Here is a 22,361-nt window from a genome sequence, read left to right on the forward strand (position 1 = left end):
ATAACATAAAGAGACCAAACTTAAGAGTTATTGGGATACAGGAGGGTATCGAGGTCCAAACCAAAGGAATGAGCAGCTGTTCAATGAAATAATACTAGAAAACTTCCCAGACTTGAAGAATGAAACAGAAATCCAAATCCTAGAAGCCTACAGGACACCGAATGTGCAAAATCATAAGAGATCCACACCAAGACACATTATAATGAAGATGCCCAACATACAGAATAAGGAGAGAATCTTAAAAGCCACAAGAGAAAGGAAGCAGATTACATTTAGGAGTAAACAAATCAGGATAACAGCTGATCTTTCAACACAGACTGAAAGCTAGAAGATCCTGGAACAACATATTTCAAACACTAAAAGAAAATGTGTTCCAACCAAGAATCGTGTATCCAGCGAAATTAAGCTTCAGGACTGAAGAAGAAATAAAAACCTTCCACAATAAACAAAAGTGAAAAGAATTTGCAGCTAGAAAACCAGCACTTCAAAACATCCTTGGCAAAACATTACAGGAAGAGGAAATGAAAAATAACAATGAAAATCAACAGTGGGAGTAGTACAGTAAAGGAAAAACTAATCAAAGAAAAAAAACAAATAATATTTAGTAACAAAAATAAACAAATATGGCTGGAAGTACAAACCATATCTCAATAGTAACCCTAAATGTTAATGGCTTAAATGCACTAATGAAAAGACATAGGCTAGTAGACTGGATTTTAAAAAAAGATCCAACAATATGCTGCCTACAGGAGACTCATCTGATAGGAAAAGACATACACAGACTAAAGGTGAAAGATTAGGAAAAATCATACCACTCACATGGACCTCAGAAGCTAGCAGGGGTGTCCATACTCATATCAAATAAAATAGACTTCAAGCCAAAGTTAATCAAAAGGGATAAACAAGAACACTACATACTGCTCAAGGGAACCATACACCAACAAGACTTAACGATCATTAATATATATGCCCCAAACAATGGTGCAGCTACATTCATCAAACAAACTCTTCTCAAGTTCAAGAGTCAAATAGACCACAACACAATAATCATGGCAGATTTTAACACACCTCTCTCACCACTGGACAGATCTTCCAAACAAAAGTTGAATAAAGAAACTATAGAGCTCAATAATACAATTAATAACTTAGACTTAATTGACATATATAGAATACACCACCCAACATCAAGTGGATACACTTTTTTCTCAGAAGCACATGGATCCTTCTCAAATAAGAACCATATGATCATCTCAATAGATGCAGAAAAATCATTCGACAAAATACAGCATCCCTTTATGTTCAAAACACTAGAAAAACTAGGGATAACAGGAAATTACCTCAACATGGTAAAAGCTATATATGCTAAGCCTCAGGCCAGCATCATTCTAAATGGAGAAAAATTGAAAGTATTCCCTTTAAAATCTGTAACAAGACAGGGATGCTCTCTCTCACCACTTCTATTCAACATAGTTCTTGAAACACTAGCAAGAGCAATTAGACAGACGAAAGAAATTAAAGGCATAAATATAGGAAAAGAAGAACTTAAATTAGCACTAGTTGCCAAGGACATGATCCTATACCTAGCAAACCCAAAAAGTTCAACCAAGAAACTTCTAGAAGTAGTAAATGAATTCAGCAAAGTGGCAGGATATAGAATCAATACCAATAAATCAAAGGCATTCCTGTATATCAGTGACAAATTCTCTGAAATGGAAATGAGGATAACTACTCCATTCACAATATCCTAAAAAAATAAAATAAAATGCCTGAGAATCAACTTAACAAAAGAGGTGAAAGATCTATACAATGAAAACTATAGAACCCTGAAGAAAGAAATAGAAGAACACCTTAGAAGATGGAAGGATTTACCTTGCTCATGGATTGGTAGAATTAATATTATTAAGATGGCCATATAACCAAAAGCACTTTACAGATTCAATGCAATTCCCATCAAAATTCCAATGACATTCCTTGCAGAAATAGAAAAAGCAATCATGAAATTAATCTGGAAAAATAAGAGACCCAGAATAGCTAAAGTAATTCTAAGCAGGAAGAGTGAAATTGGTGGTATCGTGATTCCAGATTTTAAACTATACTATAGAGCAATAGTAATAAAAACAGCATGGTACTGGCACCAAAACAGGCTGGTAGACCAATGGTACAGAATAGAGGACACAGAGACAAATCCACAAAATTACAATTACCTTATATTAGACAAAGGTGTTAAAAGCAGGCAATGGAGAAAGATAGCATCTTCAACAAATGGTGCTGGGAGAACTGGAAATCCATATGCAACAAAATTAAATTGAATCCTTTTCTCTCACCATGCACAAAAGTCAACTCAAAGTGGATCAAGGAGCTAGGAATCAAACCAGAGACTCTGCATCTAATAGAAGATAATATTGGCCATAATCTTCATCACGTGGGGGCAGGCCCCAAATTTCTTAATAAGACACCTATAGCATAAGAGTTAAAAACAAGAATCAACAAATGGGACGAATCCAAATTAAAAAGTTTTTTTCTCAGCAAGAGAAATAATATGTGAGGTGAATAGGGAGCCTACATCCTGGGAACAAATTTTTACCCCTCAAACATCAGATAGAGCTATAATCTCTAGAGTATACAAAGAACTCAAAAAGTTAAACAACAAAAAAACAAATAACCCAATCAACAGATGGGCCAAGGACCTGAACAGACACTTCTCAGAAGAGGATATACAATCAATCCACAAATATATGAAAAAATGCTCACCATCTCTAGCAATCAGAGAAATGCAAATTAAAACTACTCTAAGATACCATATCACTCCAATAAGAATGGCAGCCATTATGAAATCAAACAACAATAAGTGCTGGCGAGGATGCGGGGAAAGAGGTACACTCATACATTGCTGATGAGACTGCAAATTGGTGCGGCCAATTTGAAAAGCAGTATGGAGATTCCTTGGAAATATGGGAATGGAACCACCATTTGACCCAGCTATTCCCCTTCTCAGACTATACCCAAAAGACCTAAAAAGAGCATACTACAAGGACACAGCCACATCAAAAGTTTATAGCAGCACAATTCACAATAGCTAGACTGTGGAACCAACCTAGATGTCCTTCAATAGATGAATGGATTAAAAAATGTGGCATTTATACACAATGGAATATTACTCAGCATTAAAAAATAACAAGATCATGGCATTTGTAGGGAAATGGATGGCATTAGAGCAGATTATGCTAAGTGAAGTTAGCCAATCCCTAAAAAACAAATGCTAAATGTCTTCTCTGATATAACGGGGGTGACTCAAAATGGGATAGGGAGGAAGAGCATGAGAAGAAGATTACCACTAAATAGGGAAGAGAAGTGGGAGGGGAAAGGAGGGAGAAGGGGAATTGCATAGAAGTTGGAAGGAGACCCTCATCGTTATACAGAATACATGTACGATGTTGTGAGGAGAAAAAGAAAAAAAAAGTGTGTCATATTAGATTGGATAGAGAGAAGGGATGGGAGGGGAGGGGAGGGAAGGGAGGATAGGAAGGGCAGCAGAATAAAATAGACATTATGATTGCTGTATGTATATAGGTGACTGTATGACCAATGTGATTCTGCAACCTGTACACTCAGAAAAATGAGAAATTATACCCCATTTGATTCAAATGTATGAATTGCCAAGATCATTGTAATGTCATGTGTAGCTAATAAAAAAAAAAAAAAGATCATGACGGCATCCTACTTTCACAGGAGTAACTAGAAATTTTTTCACAAAGCTCAGCCACACAGACACTCAGAGGCTGCTACAGTCATGATCCCAGGAGGCCTGGCTACTGCACAGGAGGCTGGCAGTCCTTGGCATCAGCCACACGGTGCTAGTTATTCAGGAATGCAGGATGCGAGGGTCAGAGAGTCATTGAGGCTTCCATTGAGATTTCAAAGGAAAAACTGGGAGGTCAGCCAAAGTATAGCAACTTTGGAGTCCTTGAAGTCTTCCCTGAGAAGGTGATGCATGAAGTTGTGAAAATAAAGCCAAATCTGCAACAGAGACTCCCCAAATATAAGAGATGCCAGTAAATTTGGACACATTCTGAAGACAGCTGCAAGAATCAAGCCAAAGCAAGTCAAAAGAAAGGCCTTGTGGGCTTCAGCAAACCAGGTCACAGGCACAGAGCTACACAAACCCTTTGGACAGAACATCGCAATGCCATGTTCCCCAGCTGCGAGACATGGAGCTACAGAACTTGTTTTTCTAGCTAAATTTTCATATTCCTTTGGTTCTGTTCCTTATTTCTATGCCCCTATTTCTCCCTCATAAATGGGAGTGAAAATATTTACTCTGTGCTATTGTATATTGAATATATGTATTTTGCTTTTCATATTTATAAGGGAAGAGCTTAAAATTTGCCTTGGTCCGTCCACCACAAATTCAAATACGAGTGGATCAACTCAAATCACTTATCGACTTTCAAAAGTTATTAGGAGACATAAATTGGATAAGGCCTTATCTAGGCATACCAACAGGAGAGTTGGGACCTTTATTTGATATCCTAAAAGGTCCATCAGATCCAAATTATTGAAACATATATGGAAAATATGCATTTGGATAGAATTGATATAAGTTTGCCTTTATTATTTATTGTAATACCAACAAAAAATATTCCTACAGGAGTATTTTGGCAAGAAGGTCCATTACTGTGGATACATTTATCTTATTCTCCTAACACTATTCTTACTAGGTATCCTGAGGCTGTAGGACAATTAATACTCAAAGGAATAAAAGCAGCAAAGGGAGTGTTTGGAATTTCTCCCAATAAAATTATTACTCCATATACTATGGATCAAATTGATGAGTTAGCTAATGAGTTAAATACTTGGGCAATAATCATGTTTAAATCTAATGTTTCATTTGATAATCACTTACCATCTAATCCTTTGTTGTCTTTTTGGTCTTCGCATCCTGTAGTTTTTCCAAAAATGACAAGAAAAACCCCTATCATGAATGCTCAAAATGTATTCACTGATAGGTCAAATAATGGTACAGCAGCAGTAGTTACCCCTGTTCAAACTTTTACATTTTTAGTACCCAATCAGCTCAAAAGGTAGAGCTTAATGCAGTTTTACAAGCTTTTGTGATGTTTAAAGATTCTGTATTTAATTTATTTTCTGATAGTCAGTATATAGTTAATGCTATAGTATCCCTTGAAGATGCTGTTAGGATTTCCCCTTCCTCTACTGTTTTCTCTTTGTTTTCCACTATACAGAGTTTAATCTGGGACAGAAAAGATCTATTCTTTATAGGACATATCAGAGCACATACAGAATTGCCTGGAGCCCTTAGTTTAGGCAACGATTTAGCAGATAAAACTACACATGACATACATATTTTCTCTACACTAGAAGAAGCAACAAATTTTCATAAAAGGTTCCATGTCAATGCTAATACTTTACAAAAGCATTTTAAAATAACTAAGGAACAAGCTAGACAAATAATAAAACAATATCAAAATTGTATGACCTTTTTAACCACAAGTTAATCTTGGAGTCAATCCTAGAGGATTGATACCTAACCATATTTGGCAGATGGATGTCACACACTTGCCAGAATTTGGAAAATTAAAATATTTGCATGTTACAGTTGATACTTCTTCCAGATTTTTGATGGGCTCCCTTCATGCCGGAGAAAAAACTAAAGATGTTATAGCTCATTGCTTACAAAATTTTGCCACTGTGGGCGTTCCAAAACAGTTAAAACAGATAATGGTCCTGGCTATACCTCTACCTCTTTTAAACAATTTTGCTCATCATTTGGTATTACTCACATAACAGGAATCCCATACAATCCACAGGGACAAGGCATAGTTGAAAGAGCTCATCAAACTATTAAAATATACTTATTAAAGCAAAAAGAGGGAATTGGGAAGGGGTACATATCCCCCAAAGATAAACTTAAAATAACCCTTTTTACTCTAAACTTTTTAAATTTGGATTCATCAGGGCTTAGTGCTGCGGAAAGGCATATGTGTCCAAAAAATGTACATAAGCCTAAGGTACTTTGGAAGGATATTCTAACAGGACAATGGAAAGGTCCTCACCAGTGATTGTCTGGAGTCAGGGTTCTGTTTGTGTGTTTCCACAGGGAGAACAGCAGCCGATTTGGATTCCAGAGAGACTAACCAAAGCGATTTCTATAGACCAAAAAGAAGATGATTTGACTCAAATCCATAACAGCTGATATCCAGAGCTCCAGCTTGGCTATTCTTACATCTGCGACAGTGATTAACCAGGATTTTTTTAAATATCTATTTTATTATTGCCTTTTCCCACATCATAAAGTTCTATTTTATTTCTTGAGCTCATACAGACCTAGGTTAATGTTTTTCTGATCAGTTTTATTTTTTGACTGTGGAGTTTTTAAACATTGCAACGGAGATTTCACCTGTGTAAAGCTACAAGGCCTTTACTATGGTCTTATGTGTTGTATGTTTGTGTGCACACTTGTGTTTTGTGTTGTATGTCTGTATGTGCGTATGTCCATATATCATATATGAGGAATACTCATGAAAAATTGGATCCAAATTTTTTTATTCACATGATTTAAATGGTTTAATTTAAATTGGGTAAACAGCTATTGAGGATTGTTTTAATATGTGAACAAATAAGGAGGTTTACAGATCTGTTTGTTTACTTTCACCTTTCCTTTTCATTATATTTAATAATTCTGTTCAGGATAATGTAAATTTTTCAGAAAATTGTTTTCTTAGTGCCTGTTAGAATGTTACATAATTTTTTTTTAGCCATCATTCCCAGAATTCCTATCTTCATCCTAGTGCCGGTGAAGACAAAGATAAAACCAAACTACAACCTCTTTGATAGCTATCACAGTAAACTGTATAAACTGATGCATCAATGAATAATAACTCAACAAGTAATGTTCAATCAAGGAGTCGATTTACTTTGGGAGGAAATGGGCATATTGATAGATTCCTCTGCTTTGAACTGCTTGCAGAAATTGCCTGGACTGTGTATCACTTGTATGCATTGTGAACTATCTGTTGGTGCAGCGAACTGTGGTACTGCTGGAGTATCTTTGCTGATGGTGTCACCAGTGGTACAATTTTTCAAAGGAGCCATCAATTGGCTTAGTGTCGTGGCATTTCTGTATCCTCCTCCCTTCTGCTAGTGATGGTCTGAAACTTGGGGGCCAACAGAGGTGAGGCAAAGAACCTCACCCCCCCACTGGCACCAAGGCCAAATTTGGGGGCCAACAGAGGTGAGGCAAAGAACCTCACCCCCCCACACTGGCGCAAAGGCCTATCCACAAGTATGGCTGTATGCTGGACCACTAGTCAGTGACGGATATGATCCAATTGCAGTGGTACCAACCTAAGACAGGAGGCTGACACCTAGAGGTCAGCTCATCCGATGACGGGTAAGGACCATATGTTGTATTGGACAACCTAACAGGCATGGTCCCTAAGCCACAATGCTTGTTGTTTAATTAAACAGAAGGGGGGAGATGCTGAAAGCCACAGCTGAGTTGGAATGGCCCCTGGCATTTTGCCAATAGTATTGATTGACAGGCGAGGCATTAGTATCTGCCTCAGCTGCTAGTTTGCAATTCTCACGCTACTTTGGAGTTCTCGTGGGGATTCCCGGGAATTCCCGGAGAGTTCCCATTAGTTGGGGAAGTGCAGGAGGAGGAATTTCCGGAGGATATTTCTGGCTGCTGGTTCCTGCAGGAGCCATGTGGCATTCGGGAGGAGTTCCCGGGGAGCATGTGTGGAGCGTGCTGTCGGAGTTCAGAAATAAAAGTTTGTTCCTGCTTCAGTGGCTCGTGATTTGTGCCCAGCCAGACTGCAGCACTAAGTGAACTCTACCACTGAGCCTCTCCCCAGCCCACAAAGTGCTGACTACATTATGCACAGTGCTAAACACTGACCTAAAAGCAAGCACCAGTGGTTGTGTGGGGACAGTTTGTACCACTGTAAGCCTGGAAAACAGAAGTCAGGAACTAGCTGCATCTGGTGACCTTTCTGAGGTTTGGTGGGTTCTGGGGTCAAATGCACATTCTCTGCACCCAGCTCTGGCTGAGGTCTTAACAGACCAGATGCTTCTGATGGTGCCCAGAAGTCACTTCCTGACTTCAGCAGTGTGCCTCCTAGGGAGACAGATTTCTCTAGATCATGACTACCTGCTTCCACCACACCCTCTTGTGGTACCAGGGATTAACCCAGAGGCACTTAATAACTACATCCTCATGCTTTTTTAAAAAATAAAATTTTTTTTGAGACTAGGTCTCATTAAGTTCCTGAGCTTGTCTTTGAACTGTGATCCTCCTGCCCCAGCCTCCCGAGTCTCTGGGATTACAGGTGTGCCCCTTGGCTCCTATAAAGAAACCAGTCCTTCCTTCAATTCAACTTTTTCTCCTACTACAAACAGCGGCAGGAACCACAGGCACCCCTTCCCTTTACCTGTCACTCCCCATTCACCCTCCTGCCTGTAGGCCCTGGCAGCCACTCCCCTGCTCCGTCTCTACAGATCTGCCTGCTGGGAACTCTTCCTGTAAATGGCATCTCAACACCAACAGTCTTTCATGGACTTTTTTCCCTTTGCATAATGTCTATGCCGTTCCTCCAGTAGCAGCATGGAGCAGTACATGATGTCCTTGCCCAGTACTACTCCATTGCAAGGACCTGCCACATCTCACCTGCCCACTCTTCAGCTGATGGGAACCTGACTTCGTTTCTCTTTATTGATTCCATGACTACTGAGAGCCTGAGGCTGGCCTATAATGGACTTCCATTTGGCCATTGTCTGTTTCTGAGTGTTTGTGCTTATCATGGGGGTGGTTTAACTATGACCTCATGATGTCCCTCCCATTTAACCTTTTTCCCCAATCTGTGGTGTGAACTTCATCTAAAATTCATGTTTTGAAATTTAGTGCCCCAAGGTGGTATTAAAAGTGGGACTTCTGGGATGTGGAGCCTCATGAATGGATCAGCACCCTAATCCATAAGGGAATTAAGAAAGCAGTGTAGGCCCCTTCCCTGTGCCCTGCCACCCCTCTGCCACGGGAGGACAGTGTTCACATCACCATGGAGAACACAGCAACAGGCACCCTCTCAGAGGGAGAGACCAATGCTCAACAGATACCAGCTCTGCCAACACCTTGAACTTGGACACTCCAACCTCCAGAACTGTGAGAAAACTAACTTCTGTTGTTATAAATTACCTAGTCTCAGGTATTTTCATATAGCTACACAAAAGAACCCAGACATCTATTAACCCAGTACATTCAACTTACATGTCAGAGGCCAGAGATGATGCACAGCTGTAATGCTAGTGGCTGGGGGAGGCTGAGGCAAGAGAATTACAAGTTCAAGACTACCCTCAGCAACGTATCAGGGACCTAAGAAACTCAGTGAAACTCTGTCTAAAAGCAAAAAATAAGAACTGAGAATGTGACTCAGTAGTAATGTGCCCCTGGGTTCAATCCATAGCACCAAAAAAAAAAAAAGAAAAATGTAAAAAACATTTCCCAGTGAGAATGCCTCCCTGGTGCCACAAGTTTCCCACCCATAACCCTCTGAAGGCCCACTGGCCCTTGTTCTGCCCTTCCCCCTGCCTTGGCCAGGCTCTTTCAAGTGACTTTGTGTGGGCATCTGTGCACACTGTCCCCTTCTGCTGGGCGCTCTGAGAGCAACAAGCACTTTTACTGTGTGTTCTTCTCCAAGTGTGATTTTTTAAATTGTATTAACATTATATTTCATGTTATAATGTTAGCAATAAACCACATTCTAGGTAGAACAGTCTCTGCATTTTAGGAGCTTATGAGGATATGAGATGGTTAAATGAAACAAATATCACAAGGGACTAGCCAAGAAACCGAGGTGGTCTTAATCATGTATTCTTGATATGATCTTATATAAATGTTAAAAGTGATATTCACATTATTCAGAAATTTTAAATTTGTTCTTAATCAAAGTAACATATGCATATAGTTTTTAAACTCCGATGATGGCTAAAAGTGCATTAAAAAAATCATTGATCTGCTTCCCTTCTTTCCTGTTTCCTCCCCTCCTCGACTCCCCAGAGGCAGCCATGAGAGTTGTTTTAGTTTTTAATTTACCTGCATTTCTGTGTTTTCAAACGCCCACATTCTGCCCCCTCCTCAGAGCTGGTCTTATTGCTGTTCATTCTTTAGTCACTGCCGCCCCAATGGCAGGAGAGGGTCTGGCAATCTTCCTGCCGCCCCCTCCGGCGTGGGTTGACCCGGGGGCCTCACCTCTGAGCTGCTCCCCAGCCCTGTGTTTGGCTCTGAGAGCATGGGCTGGGCTGCAGGGCTGGCCTGACCCGCTGCCCCCGCCCAGGCCTCGGTGGAACCTCTAGAGCCCACTGTCCCATCCACGCCCAACCCTGCAGCGGGTCACCTTCTTGGTGAAATCCTCCCTCTGTCTCCGTGACAGTGCAGGGACACTGCTCCCACGGGGCAGGTGGGCGTCTGGAAGGGCACTTGCCCTGCTTCCCCGCTCTCCTGTCTTCCTGGGATCTCTGCCACGATGCCCCGGGTCCAGAGCAGGCTTTTCTGCATCAGGAAGCCTCCTGCCCTGGCTCCCCACGAGGTTGCCCCGCAGCTCCTGGGCCTGCCGTGCGAGTGGCCGGTCTCTCGCGGTGGCCCCGGTAGCTGGGAAAGGACAAGAACTCTGTTTGCTGATCTCTTGGTCGGCTTCTTCTCTTACTGTCCAAGTCCTTACTGTCCGTGTCTAGTTCCCTGTGGCTTCATGATGGCGCCTAGAGGTGAGGGACGAGCTCCTGATTGAACAGCAGGATCCCTGGCTGGTGCAGCTCACTGTGGGCCCCTGCCGAGCCTAGCGGGCAGGTCAGGCCCCCAATGCACAGGCGGGGTCCTCACACAGAATTCAGCCAGCCATCTCCATTGCCCCTCCCCTTCCCAATGCTGTCACTTTTCATTATTAAATATCACCCTAATCCAGCCTGGTAAGCACAGTGCCTCATCTCTCTGCTCATATACAGCTTCCCCGAGGATCTCTTCTGCTTGGCCACCCTGAATTTGGCCATCCTCCCTCCTGATTAAAATGACTGTTGAAGAGGTCTATGCTGCGACTATGCCGCCTCAGGGCACCACAGTGAGGCCACTTGATGACCATCAAGCCTAGTGTCCATTGTAGTCTCCAAGGAGCATCTGATCCTCAAATGAGCTGATGGGCAGGCCAGGGAGACACCTTCTGGCTCCCTGGAGGTCACTCAGCATTGAGGCCTCCAGGGAGAGGAGACCTGCCTCTGGGTCTCCCAGAAATTAAGTCAGGAACAGTCCAGTTCCAGTCAAATGAATCTTGTTAACCTTTTAAATCATCATTTTCCTGCCCCTCGCAAAAAAAAAAAAAAAAAAAAACCTTAAAAGGAATGGACATATAAAAATTATGTGCATGGAAGTAAAATTCTTGCCCTGGTGACAGACTTGATTAGAGTGTTTTTTTGGTCTCCTGGGGCACCCAGGACCCCACTATTTCTAGCACATAAGGCATGGAACAGCCGACTGGCTGCTCTGCCCTATGCCTCCAACACGTCCTAAGGTGTCCATGGAGGGCTGTGTAGCAATGGGAGTCCACTGGTCCCACGGCCTCTGCTGAACCAGTCAGTGTACCAAGAACTGTCACCCACTGGGGCTGCTCCTTCCCTGAGGGATGATGGCTCTGTCAGCTCATCAGAAGTTCCTGCTGCCTCCTCAGGTGCATACTGCACCAGCCTTACATTTTCCTGGAGCACATGGGATAAGAAACTAGTGTGCAAAGCCCTCCTTTTCCGAAGTATGTCCCCACGTTGCTGGGGAGGTGTCTGGGCTACGCCTGTCCAATTCCTGCACAGTGAGAAGTGCTACAGGCAGAGAAGGCAACACTTTATCTAATTCTCCATAGTACACCACCATTCTCCAGGGCACCCTGGGTTTCTTCACCAGCTGTGAGTGTTCTGCAATCATTGTCTCAGGGAGGGTGGGAGTGACAAAGGCCAGTCATTCCATCTCCCCTGGAGAGCAAACACTGCTGTCCACCCCAGTTCCAAGGGTGCAAAGCCCATGCTGCCAGTGGGTGTTTCTCTTCCCTCCTGAGCTCCTTCTTCTAAAGGCCTCATTGCAGGGGCTGCAAATTCAGTGGGGACAGAAATCTCCTCTGCGCCCTTTGTAAAGGCCTGGGAGTTAGACCTGGTTGGGAATTTGTTTTATTTCTACAGGTGAGCCATCAAGACACACAGAGTCAAGGTCGCTTTTAATGTTTAATTCAGTGCCAGCTTAGGTCTCACACTATTTTATGTCTGGGAGTGTATATCAAGTCCTAGAATGTATTTTCCACTCTTCTCCTTTTCTTCCTTCCAGTATGAAGGAAGGTGACTGGTCTTGTTTATAATGCTAGGCCTTAAACCCACAGGCACTCTGTCCCTGAGCTCCATCCCCAGCCCTCTTCATGTGTTTTATTGACTCAGAGGGAAACACAGTCCACATTCCAATTATCCAAGTTCAATGTCGGGTTTGGGATGGCTCTGTATCCTATTGGAGGTCTGTCAGGGAGTGGCAGTACCTTGTCCTAAAGGAATTATTCTGCAAGGCTTAAGGCCTAAGGAATGATTTTCTTTGGCAACTAATCAGCATTATTAGTAAAACTGGGAATCATGAAAATAAGGCAATACTGTTCTCTTTCTGGTGACTGTAGTTTATGTGTTTCGGCTCATGTGTTGAGGAAAGGTTCCTAGGCTCGGCTGGGAGTTGTATCAGGTTACACTGTTGCTCAGCTTTTCCTGGACACAAGGAAGGTATATCTGCAGAAAGTCCCTCAGGCAGCAAAGAAGTGCTAGAAAATAAAAAAAGAATCTTTGTGCCATGGGCAATTCTACCTTTTACCCTATTTAATTCAGAGATTGTGAGATTGGGCCTGGCCACACACACACACACACAAAAGTACAAACAGGAAATATTATATTTAGCAGCCTCTTGAAGTCAGCCTTTTTTCCTACTTCAAGAGGGAAGCAGGAGATAGAGATAAACTCTCAACCTGGTGTACAAACTCAGTGCAGATAATAAATGAGCAGGAAGGTGACAGGAACACACTCATCAGGGGCATATGGAATCTTGCAGGAGGACGGCTAGGGAGATGAATGATTTTTACATTCATCCACAGAGGACTTACATTTAAGAGAAGAAAAAATATAAAGACAAGACAGTAGAAGAGGGAAAGTGATGGGAGGGAGGGAAACATGGAAAAAAGGAAGGCAGCAATGCTGACAGAAAGAAATTTAGATGGACAGAAAGAAAGAAAATCAAATGTCCTCACCAAGAAAGAAAGAAAGGAAAAAATAATCTTCCCTCCCTGTGGGTCAGCAGCCCTGCAAAACTGCCCACATGGAAAGGTGGCTGGTGTGGGGTTAGTTGCTACTGAAATGCGTGGCAATCCAGGGCTCTGGGCACTTGTAGCATGTGCAGGAAAGCCAGCAGGTGCTCTGGGGTGCTATGGTTGGGACTTCCATTCTCTCCTGCATGAACACTCTGGTGTTTAGTAAAGGACAAAGGATCCTTAAAAGCTTTGTTAGATTCCTTATATTTGTAGGGCTTCTCTCCATTATGAATTCTCTGGTGTCGAGTAAGATGTGTTCTTCGAGTAAAACCTTTCCAACACTGTTCACATTTGTAGGGCTTCTCCCCTGTATGAATTCTCTGGTGTTCAGTAAGATTTTGTGTTTGAGTAAAACACTTCCCACATTCTTCACATTTGTAGGGCTTCTCTCCTGTATGAATTCTCTGGTGTTTAGTAAGGTCTGAGGTTTGATTAAAGCCTTTCCCACATTGTTCACATTTGTAGGGCTTCTCTTTAGTATGAAATCTCTGGTGCTGAGGAAGGTAACCTCTTCGAGTAAAACATTTGCCACATTCTTCACATTTGTAGGGCTTCTCCCCTGTATGAATTCTCTGGTGTTGGGTAAGGTCTGAGGTTAGATTAAAACCTTTCCCACATTCTTCACATTTGTAGGGATGCTTTCCGGTATGAATTCTCTGGTGTTGAGTAAGGCATGCTCTTCGAGTAAAACCTTTGCCACATTCTTCACATTTGTAGGGTTTCTCTCCTGTATGAATTCTCTGGTGTTTTGTAAGGTTTGAGCTTTGATTAAAACCTTTCCCACATTCTTCACATTTGTAGGGCTTCTCTCCTGTATGAATTCTCTGGTGTTGAGTAAGGCAAGCTCTTTGACTAAAACCTTTGCCACATTTTTCACATTTGTAGGGCTTCTCTTTACTATGAAATCTCTGGTGCTGAGGAAGGTAACCTCTTCGAGTAAAACATTTCCCACATTCTTCACATTTGTAGGGCTTCTCTCCTGTATGAATCCTCTGGTGTTCAGTAAGGTCTGAGGTTTGATTAAAACCTTTCCCACATTCTTCACATTTGTAGGGATGCTTTCCAGTATGAAGTCTCTGGTGTTGAGTAAGGTGTGATCTTTGATTAAAAGCTTTGCCACATGTTTCACACTTGTAGGGCTTCTCTCCTGTGTGAATTCTCTGGTGTTGTGTAAGGTATGCTCTTCGAGTAAGAACTTTGCCACATTCTTCACACTTGTGGGGCTTCTCTCCTGTATGAATTCTTTTGTGTTGAGTAAGAGTTGAAAACTTCTTAAAAACTTTTCCACATTCTTTACATTTGTAGGTTTCCTCATTGCTATGGCATCTGAGGTGTTTAGAAAAGTTCGAACAATTTTTAAAGGATTTGCCACATTCTTCACATTTGTAGGGTTTCTCTCCAGTATGAATTCTATGGTGCTTACCAGGGGATGGTTCTTGACTAAAAGTTGTGCCACATTCTTTAAATTTGTAGTGTTGGTCACTGCTATGGTACCTGTGGTGTTTAGAAAGGGGTGAGCAACTCCTTGCTTGGACACACTCCTTAAATTTGGGGGGCTCCCTTCCAGGATGTGCTCCACTGTATTGAGGAAGGCTAGCAGCTGGGTTAGAAGCTCTCTCACATTCCTCACATTTGCAAGGCGCCTCTTGGCCCTGAGTACTTGGATGGCTCATCAGCTTTGAGCACTGAGGAAAGACATTCCCACATTCATCATCTCTGTAAGGGTTCTGTGCACAATGACCAAGCTGATGTTCTCTCATATTGCAACCAGAGCCAGAGTTCTTCTGTGTTTTGCTACATTCACAATTGTTTTCTTTAACAGAAGCACATTGGTAATTGCTTACAGTAGAGACCTGACTAAAGGTGTTGCTTGTTTCATTATGTGTGTTGCACACTTTCCTGAAATTTATATCTGAATTTAGATTAAGCAGTAATGAGTAAACAGGGGCCTCTCCACAATCCTTATAGATGTATGTTTGGGCACAAGAAGACATTCTTTGTTCATTGCAGAGTAATGGATGGTTTCCAATGAAATTTTCTAAGTGATCACTTTTAGAAACTTGGCCTTTAGTTATAAATTGAATACTTTCTTGAGCTATTAAATGTTCTTGAGTTCTGTTGACAGTAGAATTTTCATTATGGACAGTCACTACTAATTGGTCTTGTTCTTTATAGTATGATTTCTGACCTTCATTCTCACCTGCAATGTCCCATACTTTCTTTTGTTGTAAAAAGTCAAGGTCACAATTTCCACATCTTCTCTGTATCACTTTTTTAAATAAATTTTCTATGCCAGGCTCTGGTGAAATTTTCTGGGTATGATGAGAGGTCATGGCTGAAATAAATAAAAATGACAATTATTTTACATATTGCATTGGGAATAAACTTTGTAAATATAACATGAAGTCATTGCAGTTGGGACATCAGCAGGGTGGCAGACAAGTACACTGAAAGCCATCCTTACTCCAAATATATGTGAGTGAAAGAATAACGGACAGACAAAATTACTTTGTGAGAATTAACAAAAACATCTGAGAATTTACAGTATTCAAGATGAGCATATAATTAAGGACCATATATATACCATAGAAAAGGAATGCATGTTACTTTTATCCACTACAGGCCTTCCTACTCCAGAATACGTTATCGTACAATTGGGGAAAATCTACCAACTCCCTTCATTTCTCAATAAAAAAAAGGGAAATGTGAAACATGAACATTTCTGGCTTTTTTAGAGACTGTCTGAAAATCATTTTCTGTCTACCACGACAAAGACCCGGATATAAGAGATGGAATTTGGATGACAATAACACAGATATTCAATAGGGCTAAAGAGCATAGGGTCCATATGGAGAAATATGGATAAATCTTTTTAATGGAAAAAATATACACATCCATGCATGCACCCACCCACACAGCCTATATCAGTATTACCAGAACAAAGTTAAACACATGGCAGTCAATACAAATGACTTGTCTTTCATTTTTATAATTTTGGTTATTTACTGAATCATTTAATTGGCAAAATCAATTGTATGTATTTACTAAGTATATCATGGTATTTTTTTAAAGAATTTTTAATATTTATTTTTTAGTTTTTGGTGGACACAACATCTTTGTTTGTATGTGGTGCTGGGGATCAAACCCAGGCCGCACGCATGCCAGGCGAGCACGCTACCACTTGAGCCACATCCCCAGCCCATATCATGGTATTTTAAAATTTAAATAAGTGGAGAAATGACTAAGTCTAGCTAATTAATAAATGCATTATTTTATATAATTATCACATTATATTATCAGTGCTAAGAAAACATTGCATTCATTTCTATTAGCATTCACCAAGAATATAATACATTAGCCAGTGCAGTGGGACAAGCCTGGAATCCCCACACGTTGGAAGGCTGAGGCAGGAGGATTCCAAATTCAAAACCATCTCAGCAACTTAGTGAGACCATAAGTAACTTAGCAAGACCCTGTCTCAAAATAAAAAGTAAAAAAGAACTGGGGATGTTTTTCAGTTTTTCAGTGCTTCTAGTTTCAATACTGGGTACCCCTCTGCAAAAACAAAGATATAATACATTACACTCACCATGAGAACAATGGATCTCTTAACTTTATGTCCATTACAATAATATTTTGCAGACTGAACAACACTCCCCAAAGCACAATAGCAGGTAAACCTTTTACTCTCTGCACTTCTAAGTTCACATTGAGTCAAATGAGGCTGCAAATTACTGTGTCTATTTCACATAATGCCCAGTTCTACATATTCATCTCATGTCACTTTAAGTGTCAGGATATCTCTTTTCTATTGTTACTTTGTTGATTAGAAATATCATATCGTTTACTCACTCAATCACTGATAGGCAAAAACTTTGAGTCCTTGTCTTGACTACTGTGAACAATGCTTCCAATGAAATGGTAGTGGAGATATCTCTTCCATGTGCTTGTTTAATATCCCTTGGATACTTCTTTAAAATGTGCATTTCTGGATCACAGGGTCATGCTACTTTTAATTTTTTATGTGTGATGCTTAAGATTAAGCCCAAAGTTGTTATACCACTGATTTATAAAATAAGCCCTTTTAAAATGGTTTGAGACATGGTGTAACACATCTCAAACATAAAATTCTCTTGAACATTGTCCAAATTACCTGAAGTTACCAGAATGCAGAACCGTGCTTGCCTATTTCTCAATTCTTTACTAATTTCCTATTGTTTTACAAAATGAAAATTAATCTACTAGAGACTCTTTTTTAAATGGACGAATAAAATATAATAAGTACACAAAGAAAAGGGGGCACTTGACTTAATCCAAGAATCAAATAAAACACTAGGCATTAAACATCAGGAAAGTAAGAGTTGTGAATTACCCAAAGAAGCTAAATAACCATTTGAAATAAATTTAGTGAATTATACCAGAACACAGAATGTTGAATAAAACACAGACCAAAATCATTAGTAGAAATAAGCAAAAGTTATGTACTTGCAGAAAGTATTAAGTAATAGTGTTCAGTCAGGGGTGGTTGTGCAAAGCTATAATCCTAGCCACTTGGGAGTCTGAGCCAGGAGGATCCCGAGTTTGAGGCCAGCCCCAGCGACTAAGGGAGATATGAAAAACAAAAAGCAAAAAGGCCTGAGAAAAAGGGCAGGGGAAAAGAAAGTCTCCAGTGGTGATAAAAAGTCGGAGATGTGGTGAAATGAGCAATAAATAGGATAACAAAATTCAAGAAGCTCATTATCTCCCAAGTAGGAAACACACACACACACACACACACACACACAAAGACTCAAAGCACATTTTACTCAATTTTTCAATATTCACAAAGAGAGAATCTTGAGAACCCCAAAAGAAAAAGATGTGCCACTGAGAAAGGCACTTGAATATGATTATAAGTCAATTTCTTAGTTGAAGCCTTTCAACTCAAAAAGGAACTGGGTAATAGTGTCCAAAACATCAAAAACAGAATTACCAACTAAGAACACTGCAACCCAAAATACTAACCTTCAAAAAATAAGAAAACAAAGACTTTAAAAATATATAAATTTATCCAAACTTCATAGCTACTGACCTGTCCTTCAAAATATAGTAAAGTGCACCCCTAATATTGAAAAATGAAATATATGTGCACAGCAATAGAACTTTTATGAAATTTTAAAGTTCTCCTGGCAAGGAAAACCCATATAGCAATACAGAATTCAATTTTACTGGAATGACTGGGCATAAAGCACTCACTTTTTTCAACAGAATTTGAAAGAGAAAAACATAAAAGTTATCATAAACCTTTTAATGGGTATGCAGTATAAATAAAACTGCCATTAATAACAATGTTCAAAGGATAAATAAATATACTGACTTTTGTTATGAAATTGAAGAAAATTTATTGTCAGTTTGCTTTTTTGTTTTTTAATATAAATAGTAGTTTTATTGATTACATATAATTTTAGCTATACTGATATATATTGTAACTTTAAGAATTAGAAATAAATCATCCCAGCTTGACTGACAATATAGTTCCCCAAACACTGAATCATAGAGAAACAAGACAGGTAAACACTCCTTTTTTTCATAATGACATTCCCCAAAATAATCTTACCTATACAATGTACAAAACTTAACTTTTTAGCCAGAAGAGTTGTCTCAAGTAGCTTTCATTTTGGAAAGTTATAAAGGTATAAGACAGCAGCAAAATGACCCTCTGGACTTCATTCTTTTGAGTTTTTGTTTTTGTTTAGAACACCAATTTAAAATTAAAACAAAATCATTCCCACATTATACTCATGTAGGAAGTCTTTCTATGTATAAGTCAGAAAATGTCAAATTATGCCTTTTTATTTATTTTTTTATTTTTTTGGCAAATCACTGAAATTAAACAGTGTCATCAGAAAGAAAAACATTTGGTTTAGTGGTTTTGTGTTTGTTTGTTTTTTTTTTTAATAGCCAAGAGACTGATGAGTGTCATTCAAATTTCTCCTCTCTCAAACTGAGTACTTCCAACGCACCTTTGCCTTTTGTTTCCTTTTTTATTAGCAATTTCTCGGAAGCAGCCTTGGTCAGCCCTACACACAATTTCTAGCTGCTGGCTGTAGTTTTCACTTTCTATAACCTTGACCAAGGGCCTGCACTCTCCTTCAGCTTCTTCCCTTCATTCACTGGAGGAAAGAACCCAGGCCTCATATGACCACCTTCCATCTTCGTTTTCTCCTTCAGCTGCCTTATCCCTTCCAAAGCCCGATGTGTTGTACTCTTGTTGGGTTTGACTGAATAGTGGATGTCCTTCATGGCTCTCCCAACAAGGACAACGGTGTATGGTCTTTTGTTTCTGGGTTGACACACCTGTCCGCCACAATGGTTGAAATATCCCTGAACATCTGCTGAAGCTGTATGGTGCCTTCTTTATCTGATACCTGAACCTCTCCTTTAGTCAAAATCTGCTTACAGATTTCAGGTTGGGCATCTGTTCCACGTGGACTGATGAGATCCTCCTCCTTTGCAACCTGACCTTAACAAACAATTACAAACACAGGGTGGGTTTGCAGGACATCATCTAGGTCTGTTTCCCTGAGGAGGGCAGGTGAGAAAGTACCATGTGAACACACAAGCAAGCTTGTTCTTGTAGCAAGCAATCTCTGAGCACTTGCCCAAGCACTTCATGCAAACCACCGCTGGGCTGGTCAGGCAGATGGCGTGGAGATGGTGGGTGTGGCGGCCTGGGAACCAGGATTCTGTGCCTCACAGCCAAGGGCCCCACCTCCAACTACCCCAAGCGCACAACAGTAACGACCTTGTTGCCAGTTTAAAATGTAATGTAAGCTTAAAATGATTTTATAAATGCCAAAATAAATTTTAAAATGTTCATAGAATGAAGGAAAGTGAAAGAGGAATCAAAAGAATGTCACCATAAAAATGAGTGAACCACAAGTTAAAGTCAGAAGAAAAGGAAGAAACAGAAAAGAAGCAAAGGAAACTTACAAAAATAAAAAATAATATATGCAGTCCACAGGAGATTAAAAATCTAAGGACGCAAGGTGAAGACAAAAATATGTAAGAATGACCAGAAACTGGAGTGGCAATAATTTTCATATGCCAAACATGCTTTAAAAGAAAAATTTATGAGGTACATTTTATCTCAAATATGATTTTATTGGCAATAAAAGCAAAAAATAAAAAAATAGAGGCAAATATAATTTATTGGCAATGGAAGCAAGGATAAGGCTTATCTTAACTTCATCTTACATTGCCCTAATTTGTGAAATATTATAAATTGCCATTGAATCATAAAATGTAGGTTAAAAAAATAAAAACATCATTAACTGATGTGAGGAAAAAGCTATACTACAATGTGAAACTTACCCTGGAAAATGAAACACAGAAAATAAGAAAGAAAAGGAAAATTTAGCCAACAAAATTCTGAATAACCATGGTTGTATTATTTTACAAACCTTTTATATAACTACAAAATTCACCTTGACCATATACCCAAAATGAGCAGCCACTGTGAATCACTGACATTCATTTTATGTCAGAAAAAAATTCCACAAAAAATTCATTGTAAGTATTTATAATAAAATCTGATAGGAAAATTTCAATGAATAAATATATATGTGATATTAGAGAAACTGCTTTATGAAACTAATAAATTACAATGCCTCACCTAGAGGTATCCAGATTTCTGAGAGATGCCCCAAATAAAGAAAATGCTGTCGGATCACACTGACCCTCACAAGCAAAGGGGAGTGTTTGGGCTGCTTATTTCAATATATTGGGGCATCCCCACAGGAGGAAGAGACTAAAGAAGTCGAAAGCATGCTAAACATAGGGCAAAACCTGTCCTTGTAGGATAGCAAGAGAAACAAACCTAAGCTCCTGGAAAACCATTTATGTGGCATGACTTCTCCCCCAACATTTGGAAGTTTGGCTACCTCCATGACCTTTGGACCTCTCAACTGTGTCCTCTGCTTCATGAATTTTTACCCACCTCTGCTCCATAGGAAGGTGCCCAAACATGGCTTAGATACAATGAAATGTGTTCATTGGAAAATGTAATGTCTATTTGTTGGGATTCTCCCTGTGAAAACAGATATTCTATTTTGGTACCATAAAGGGGAGAAATTGGACTTTGATGTGTAGCTCACATCATTCCATATCACTGAATTACTGTAAACCTGAAGGGTATATATCACCTCAAGAAAAGGCAAGAATAAGGACTAAAAACAATGGCATTAATAGTTTCTTCTCTGTAACGAAAACAGCCTGAGCCTTTTTCTTGAATGACAGAATCTGAAACGTATTCATTAAGAACAGAAGCTCCCAAAAGACATTCTGCAAAGGAAGAAAACTACATAATTAGGAATTCTGAAGGGAAGCTCTGCTCACCCAGGAAGACCAGGTTTCTGTAGGTCTCTAGCATCACATCTCTGTATAAAGTCCTCTGAGCAGATTCTAGGCATTCCCATTCCTCTTCAGAGAAATCAATGGCCACATCCCTGAATGTCAACAGTTCCTGAAATAAGAATAGATAAATTAACAGCACGTTGACCATTTGATCATTCACATAGCTTGTAAGTTGACTGAAAATAAAATGAGAGTTAGTAGAACTGGTTCTCAAGTTGGTAAGTGACTTTAATTATTCAAGAAAATACTTGGTAACACAGTGATATTCTCTAACTCTGAGGAAAGAGTATCATAAGTCAAAAAAAGTGTATATACTCCACTTTTGTGAAATAAAAGGTAAGATTATGTCATCAACACAAGAATATACATTTTAAATGCAATTTTATATACCATAAGATAAATTGTATATTTCTCAGATAAGAAAATCATGGTAAGTAAAAAGAGTGATTCTCAAATTTGTAATGCACAACCATGAATCAGAGATTCAGACTCAGGTTCAGTAGTTCTGGGATGGAACTGGTTTTCTGACTATATAGCAATAATCCCAATCTACTGATACTAGGGCCAGTGGGCCAAGATAAT

General features: G+C 39.8%; 1 protein-coding gene, 1 long non-coding RNA gene and 1 pseudogene across 2 annotated transcripts in view; 1 reads left to right on the plus strand and 2 right to left on the minus strand.

Moving 5' to 3' along the window:
- LOC124100417 (uncharacterized) overlaps positions 1–10,585 on the plus strand; it is a 32,984-nt gene extending 22,399 nt beyond the window's left edge. Inside the window, exon 4 of the long non-coding RNA XR_009227939.1 lies at positions 6,119–10,585. This is a non-coding gene — a long non-coding RNA (uncharacterized LOC124100417). The remainder of the gene's footprint in view (positions 1–6,118) is intronic.
- A 1,675-nt stretch (positions 10,586–12,260) lies between these two features.
- The window catches only part of LOC124100413 (zinc finger protein 420-like), a 38,837-nt gene continuing 28,736 nt past the window's right edge, over positions 12,261–22,361 (minus strand). Inside the window, exons 3-4 of the mRNA XM_046455927.2 lie at positions 21,762–21,888; positions 12,261–15,720 (exon numbers count right to left, since the gene is read on the minus strand). Coding sequence (XP_046311883.1) covers positions 13,424–15,720; positions 21,762–21,888 — 2,424 coding nt within the window. The 3' untranslated portion in view covers positions 12,261–13,423. The remainder of the gene's footprint in view (positions 15,721–21,761; positions 21,889–22,361) is intronic.
- Positions 15,730–21,392, minus strand: LOC124100397 (ribosome maturation protein SBDS-like; annotated as a pseudogene).

The sequence above is a fragment of the Marmota monax genome, unplaced genomic scaffold (genome assembly GCF_021218885.2).
Source record: "Marmota monax isolate L192 unplaced genomic scaffold, Marmota_monax_Labrador192_F-V1.1 WCK01_AAM20220418_F8-fsc00238, whole genome shotgun sequence".
In the NCBI taxonomy this organism is placed as follows: domain Eukaryota; kingdom Metazoa; phylum Chordata; class Mammalia; order Rodentia; family Sciuridae; genus Marmota; species Marmota monax.